General features: G+C 51.2%; 4 protein-coding genes across 4 annotated transcripts; 1 reads left to right on the forward strand and 3 right to left on the reverse strand.

Annotated features, from left to right (window-relative positions):
* Nucleotides 1-511: 511 nt before the first annotated feature.
* Nucleotides 512-1,654, reverse strand: K489DRAFT_229528 (uncharacterized protein). Its single transcript, XM_033599803.1, has one exon. It carries the CDS (start codon nt 1,383-1,385, stop codon nt 639-641), a length of 747 nt encoding a protein of 248 aa, XP_033459005.1. The 5' UTR covers nt 1,386-1,654; the 3' UTR covers nt 512-638.
* Nucleotides 1,655-1,769: 115 nt separating this feature from the next.
* K489DRAFT_380708 (uncharacterized protein) lies at nt 1,770-2,549 on the reverse strand. The gene has a single exon (XM_033604939.1). The coding sequence runs from the start codon at nt 2,490-2,492 to the stop codon at nt 1,923-1,925; it is 570 nt and encodes a 189-aa protein (XP_033459006.1). The 5' UTR covers nt 2,493-2,549; the 3' UTR covers nt 1,770-1,922.
* A 1,037-nt stretch (nt 2,550-3,586) lies between these two features.
* On the forward strand, nt 3,587-4,195 carry K489DRAFT_370863 (uncharacterized protein; the record flags this gene model as incomplete). Its single annotated transcript, XM_033603187.1, has 1 exon — nt 3,587-4,195. One exon carries the CDS (start codon nt 3,587-3,589, stop codon nt 4,193-4,195), a length of 609 nt encoding a protein of 202 aa, XP_033459007.1.
* A 707-nt stretch (nt 4,196-4,902) lies between these two features.
* K489DRAFT_320830 (NAD(P)-binding protein) lies at nt 4,903-6,474 on the reverse strand (the record flags this gene model as incomplete). The annotated part of the gene is made up of 3 exons (XM_033601492.1): nt 4,903-5,077; nt 5,219-6,015; nt 6,205-6,474. 3 exons carry the CDS (start codon nt 6,472-6,474, stop codon nt 4,903-4,905), a joined length of 1,242 nt encoding a protein of 413 aa, XP_033459008.1.
* Between the last annotated feature and the right edge of the window lie 972 nt (nt 6,475-7,446).

Below are 7,446 nucleotides of genomic sequence, written 5' to 3' on the forward strand. Positions count from 1 at the left end.
CCTCTCGATGATGAGCTCGGCTAAAGCCGCTCTCAGGTAGATCCGAATTCGACTCCCGGTGGGTCGGCCGGTTTTATGCTAGCGTCGGAGACTACCGAGCGAATGAGCAGCTACCTCCGCTGGTGGCTCGTCATTTCCGAGGATCTGAAATTTGGCTTGTCACAACATGTCACTCGTAGGCTTTCAGGAATGTCACGCATGCAGTCCTTAAAGATCGATACTCTCATCGAGATCGGTCTTTTGTTAGTGAAATACCGAGATGAGCCAATGATTCCTAGAACACGGAAACGGACTACTATAATTATCTCGGGAGAGGGAATGATCGCATGGCATGGCATGGTCGACCCTGCCGGTATGAACCTTACGGGCATGTCACCCTCATGATTCTATGAAGCCATCTGCTCATCGAGATCGCACTTTTCTTAGTAAAATGTAGACTGGGGCCAATGAGCATGTTTGTGATGTGCCGACGGGACGATAAACATGATCTTTCAGAAGGTGGCATGATCATTTGGATTGATCGATCGATCGATCGGCCGATTTGCTCCGATTGGAAGTGTTCGGTTACCTGCCAACACGCCTACCCTCATTCCCTTGGCATATGATTGGAGTCAAGTTCCTCCTTTTTCTTGAGTGTTTCAGGTCTGTTGAGCTTTCGCACCCGGCCTCACAATCTTACGCGGCTTCTTCTTTTCCTTTGATGGTGACCCTCCTGTGTCTGCTCCCTTACGCGTTACTGGTCTCGCCGTTTCATGATCGAGAGTATCCTGCTGCGAGTCTTTCTTGTTGATACCTGTACCCTGCACTTTGGCTTCGCTGGCAGTCTCGACCTTGCTTATTTTACTTGTCTTCAGCTCGTTGGCTCCGTCGGAAACCGTCGCAGATCCCACTTTCAGCTTCGAGATTGAGGACTGCGGAGTCGACTCGCCCGTTGAGTTTTGACCTGTGGTAGACTTTGTGGCGTTTGAGATTATCTTCGTTGGCTGTTTCTTAGTGTCCTGCAGCTTCAGAGCAGCAGCTTTCTGCGCCTGAGCATTTGACTTTCGCATCTCGGCCTCGTGGCCTCGTTGTTTGGTCGCTGATATTTCAGCATCCTCGACAGAGTAGTATGCCTCGAACATTCGGGTTCCAGAAGCTTTCACGCCAGACATATGATCAATGCATGCAGACATGACCATGACGAGATCGCGCTCTGCACGGAGTCTCACAAAGCAGCCATCCGGGCTGTCATCTGCACCCTGCTTTGGTGATGGCTTTGTTCTGAGCACTCCACTCTTTGCGTTGAAGCCGATGCCACGGAATAGACGAAGAGGGGGAGGAGCGTTATGGACGCTAATAGCAGCGCCGATGGCCTGTGAACCAGGAAGTTTGGCCTGCGTGTTCATCTCACCTAGAGCCAGAACCAAGTTCTCTGCACAAGTGTGAGTATCACTGCTTCCCGTGGCTGAATTTGTTCCTGTGGCTTGCTTGATATATTACCTCGATCGGCAGCGTCCGGAGAGCCTGAGTTATCTGCAGAGCTCAATGTAGGCATACATGCCGCTGTCAATGAATCATGTCCATTTGCAGCTGTGTCTTCCAGCACCGTCAGAACTGGCTCCCCGAGATTGGAGGAGAGCAAGTCGTGTACTTGGGGTGTCAGGTGACAAGTAGCACCGCGCGTATGAGACATTGACATGTATTCCATGACTGGTCCGGTATTACCTTGATTCTGTTTCATGGTCGACCAAGCGTGGTATCCCGCATTGAGAGATGCTGCATATCCAGTACCAGTGAGTGCGGAGAGGCTTGCTGCACCTACAGGAGTGTTGCTAAAGGCACGAAGCTGTTCAAAGTACGGTTTGGATGGATCACGCTGGTGCTGATGCAAAGAACTGAGTTAGCTGATCTTGGCCTGGAGATCTCAACCCATCTCTTGATCATCACTTCCACACGTTGCCTACTGAACCACTCACCGATTTTGCAAAGTCCGAAAGCGTGTCCTTGGCCTGATCTGGTATATAAGACCGAAAGCCTTTTCCAGTTGGAATGTATGAAGCCCAAGTCCGCGAGTTCTTCTGTTGTTCAGTCTCTTCCTCAGGATCATCTGTAACTGCAGCATTCTTGTCGTCCTTCTTCTTGCCGAAGCTCAAGGATGGAACGTACGACGTGGGAACATAAGAGGCCCAAGTGTTCTTCTTGGGAGGATCAGGCTTACTCTCAATCGCTTCCAAATATCCTTTGGTGGCTTTTTCGGCATCGTCTTGACTCGGTAGATCCGAGGCCTTCACATTCTTCTTCTTGGAGCCTTTAACAGACGTGTTCTGCGGCGCTGCGCTTTGAGGATGATTCTTTTCAAGATCGTCCGGGTGTCGAACCTCGGGTTTCGAAAGCACAAAAGCCCAGATATCAATTGATTGCAATTCGGAATTGTGCACAATCTTGATGACTCGACCGACTGGTACAAAGGTGGCAACGCCGTGGCCGGCTTGTATCGCTTGTGAGTCGGCCATGGTGTCATGCGCTTTGCCATACGAGATTACTTTGGTAGGAGACTCATTCAAGAGATTGGTGTTGATAAGGGTGTAGTTCGGAAGTCAGTCATCGGACGCGAGCACCCAAGAACACCACTTCCCAGGGCATCGTCATTGTGTGACTCAAAAGTTGAATACGATCGTCATCATCCTTAAGCTTCCGACCAAGTGTCACCCAAATCTTATAGATACAAGGATACTGTGGTGTAACATTTGCTCGGCTGGGTCGCTTTCTTTGTGTGTCGTCGGCATTGACCTAACCCAAAGACCTGTTTTCAACCAATCCGTGTCACCGGACGTGACTCTGACAAACCATTGCCCTTGCAAATATCAAGCATGAAACGGACATCATTTCCGATGACACGATGCACAATTACTTCTGGTACCGCCGAACATGCGCGATGAAAAGAGATCGTAACGACTGCATTTGTTTGAATTCGAGGCTGCTCGCAGGTGTTCTTACGAGAAACAGGGACAGATATCGACAACAGAATACTACTAATGTCGAAGTCTTGTTGGCCACTTTGCTCATTCGATATCTAACTAGGGCCTTCTCGGTGTCGAGTATTCGCAACCAAGGCCATGTTGACCCCGCCTTAGGTGATCCCTAGGTTCTTTATCGGTCACGTGTACCCGTCACATGCGCATACAAACAGGACTGGTACTGCTACATTTCAAGGTTGAGTTCCACAACTTCTCTCGACTTCCACTGGCCCGCACGGGTTCCGACACACTCTAGGTGACTCTTCAGTCTCAATGATCGACGACAAAGCTGCAATGGCGGGAAAGTTAAATCGAAGAGCAATCGCAAGCGTTGATTTTGCCCATTTTGAGGACAGTCTCGTGCAATATTACAGAGTCAAAGATATATCCACGGCCGTCAAAAGACCCTGCATATACCAATTCCAGAGTCGCGGCTAAAAGACGAATAAGGACAATTTGGGTCATGCAAGCCAACTCTAGTCCCAAAAACGCCAAGCACGGTCATATCAAGTCCGTCAGGCAGCAGGATGTAAAAGTTGCCAGAACAGACTTGATTTCACGCATCGACCCTGCCTCTGGGAAGATTTTCGATGCTGGATGTTGCACAAGAGAATCTTTGTTCATCACGTGCATTGCAAATCAACCAAGGCCAATCCCAACACGACCGACTTCAACAACAATACAACTATGTGCCTTTCCACTGGCAGATACCTCCGTCAGTCATAGGAACAGATTCAGATATTCACAAGCCTCTACCAGCTGCAGATAAAGACAGAGATTTTCAACATCAACCAATATATGTGATAAAATGGGATGATGGAGCTCTCGTCTACTGCTATTATCCAAAACGTGAATTCCAACAACACCCGATGTCACCTTGGCCAACGGATGTTTGCCGCAAGCACACAGATATAAGTAAGGAGACGACAGAATCACACAGGAACTCAGGTAGCGACCCCGAACCGGTTGACGAGCGATGTGAGACTGGCGTGGCAGCGACACTCAAACTGCACAATAGAGACTTTCCCGAGGGCAATGTTTCTAAAGCAATGTCGCATGCCAAAGAAGACTCACCGGTAGAGTGTGCCGTCGCTTCGGACGACGACGACGCCGACTCCAGTCCGAGACAATCTGGCAAGAAACCGCGCAGTCACAGAGGTCGACGCAAGAGACGAAAGTCTGGTACACGCAAAGCTTGACACGTCCGAGAGCGACAATGTGCTCGTCGAGTTGACCTCGATACCCGTCCGCTTCTTCCTGAGTCTGACTTTGATTGCCCGTGCATTATGTGACTTGATATATATCTGACAATCAATCGACCAATGCAGAGGATGATAGGTAGCAAAATCGTTACCCTCACTTCAAGGGTTCAAAGTAGGACAGAGCTTAGCCTGGCCTGTACGCGATATGGCCCGGATCCACCCCACTGCCCTGAGTCGTGAGTTCACGCCAGCAGAAGAATCCGACCCGATCCAAAGTTTTGCCTCCACGAGGCGTTCTCCTCTCGGCGTTTGAACCCCATTTCATGTCTGACATTTAGCGTTCATCATGAATCCCGCTAGTGAACCATACTCGAAAACGAATAGAAGCGTCGCTGAGGGCCAGGTGCTTTCGTGCTAGTGCAAGGGAGGAGAAAGCGCTTACGACACTTCACCTTGCGTACGTCTCGCGGAATTTCGATTGTGCAGGGAAAGGTCTGGACCCTGTCACCTCACCGAAAAAGGATTGCACAATCTGAGCAGCAGAAACTCGAATGATTCTGTAAGAACTCTCCTCCGAAGGAGCACCTGGATATGAACCGTGCGGAAGAATTTCCCGTCACTGCAGATTACCGCCTTCCCATCCCAACGAAATTCATGAACAATGGAGAAAATTTGGAAAGAACGCATCCAAACACAGTAGACGCTCAGAAATCATCAATAAACGTCCCGATCCCCTTCTCCCTCGCCAGTCTCACAAGTTCCCCTCCCACCACAACATCCATCATCCCCAACCCCACCCCCTTGTAGATGACATTCCCTTTACTCAACCAGTCCCTGAGACCGCTCTGGTCCGCCAGATGACACCCCTGGGGTTTCTCGCTCGGCTTGTTGTTGTGGTTGAACCCGGGAAAGCCATGGAAATCTATCTTCCCCAAGAGAGACCCCTTTCGTCCAGTCTCGCTGATCGGGGGCGCGGGAGATTCCGCAGCTTGGTAATTCGCCGCGGCACGCCGCCGCGACGCAGCGTCACGCTTCAACATGAAGAGCTCGCCCAGCTCGACGACTTGTTCGGGCTCGAGGCCCGCCTGGATGATCTCGCCTGCTTCGCGGAGGGCGCCGGTGACGGTGTCGACGACGATGGCGCCGCCTTCGCGCTGGCGGCGTTGGTGGAAGTGGAAGAGGTGATGGTGGTGGGGTTTCGAGGATGCGCTGCTGCTGTGGGAACTCGAGGGCGCGGAGATCGCTTGGCGGAGGATGTCCGGGTGGAGCTCGATCATGTGTGGCTTGTAGCTGCCGATGCTGATTATGTAGCGGCCCCGGAGACGGCCGCCGGGATTTGTGAGGTATTTCGCTGGGAAGAGCGGGGTTGTGGAGGGAGTGGTTGTTACGAGGACGTGGGAGGCTCGCACGGCTTCTTTGAGGAGTCGCGGATATTCCGTATGGGCGGGAGTGAGGATTGTGGTGCGGAAACGGGGATGGTCGAAAATGGTGCAGAGCGAATTGTCGTAGACTTCGTCGTCAGGAAATGGATCGTAGAGGCGTTCGAAGCAACGGCGGGCGGTGTCGAAGTTTCTCGTGATGACGTTCAAGTGATGGATTTCGGCGCCTCGGAGAAGCATGGCAAGCCGGATGTGCCAATAAGCCTGCTTACCAGCACCAAAGACTGTCATGTCGTGAACAGAGTCACGCTTGGTGAAAAGAATCATCGAGGCCAGAGCAGTACGAAAAGCAGTCACTTCTTCGGCGTTGATGAGACCGGTGGTGTTTCCGTTGGCGTCTAGAAGTGTTATTGAGCCTCGAATTGTCGAAGTTGTTCCCTCGGATGATGTGCTGGTGGCGCCGGTAGTCGTTGCTGCTGATGGCGTATACGAAGATGTTTGTTGCAACGATAGCCCAGAGCCTCGTGGACTGTGATCGCTACTGGTGGAGCTGCCAGAAGAAGTCGAACTGACGGACGCACGAGCAGCGGGAGCATTCACATCCAATTTCCCGACCAGTGTTGATACATCAGAATGCTCCAACGGTGACAGGTTGATGACTTTGACACCCTGGCACGCCAATCCGCTTGCTGGCATATATATCGATGTAGAACCATCTTTGCGATTGGTGACGATGCGATCGGGCTGATAGTCGGACCCGCAATCGTTAGCATCGCTGCTCGTCGAATACCAGTGGAGCGCATCGGCGAGTGTCTCCTGTAGATGCAGGACGTCGTCGCGGGTCAAAGAATGTAAGATGAGGCTGACATCCCTATCGCTGAGTACGGTAAGCGTCATCGTGTGTGTGAGCGATGAGGCGGACTGGTGGCATCGAGCGGCAAGCACGCTTCAACGATTTAACTTGGCGCGCGGGTGGAGTTATTTCTATAATCCTTGGTGAGACATGGGCTTGGTACGCGATGGCCTTCGAGACGTCATCTGGAGTCGCATCAAGGGACATAAAGGGACAGAAAATGGTCGAGAGAGCGTCGCTCTGGGAACCTTATCTCATCCGTCGCCATCGCGAACGGGCTCAAAGGAGTCTGGTGGTTAGTGGGACGCGCGGGCATTGTGAGACTTTCATGATTCTGTCGCTCAACCCCGCCTGACGCGACTCAGACTCGATTGTCTCATCAATTCCGCCCGCGTTTATCTGGAATGATTCAAATTTTGAAGTATCATCTGCGATCGCTACACTTCATGAGGAAGGGTCAGAAGTGCCGCAAAACTCGACCCGGTAGCTCGCCATGAGAAAGGGTCCTCATGTAGATCATCTCCGAGACAACAGCAACCCTCATGGTGATCTTTCATCGAAGGTGTGCATGGAATGAACGCCTCTGGCAGGGTACAGCAGTAGTGGTATGTAGGGCTATATTGATGATGAGCTAACCCAACTACCTAACGCGGGGAACCCCAACGCGGTCCATACCCCAACGCGGTCCAAGGCATCAAAGAGCATAGCATTCAACAATTGATTGCTCTACCAATTATTGTTGAAATACCTTCAAATTGAAAAACATGGTAGATCAATACTAACTCTTATGATACACAGGTTCTTGCGTTATGGTCTGGACGGCCACACTTGCTACACTTTCTAATACGCTTCACGGGCCTCGGCATCTCCTCCTGGATTTGTGCTTCTACCTCCTCTTGTTCAACAACGTACTGCATTTCAGGAAAGGACAAGGCATTCTCTGTAGTGAATGCCTTCCTCTTCCTTGATTTGCGTATATGCATAGCCTTGTTTGCTTCTTCTAGGGCCACAACACG

This window comes from Dissoconium aciculare, assembly GCF_010015565.1.
Source record: "Dissoconium aciculare CBS 342.82 unplaced genomic scaffold K489scaffold_7, whole genome shotgun sequence".
Taxonomy (NCBI): Eukaryota; Fungi; Ascomycota; class Dothideomycetes; order Mycosphaerellales; family Dissoconiaceae; genus Dissoconium; species Dissoconium aciculare.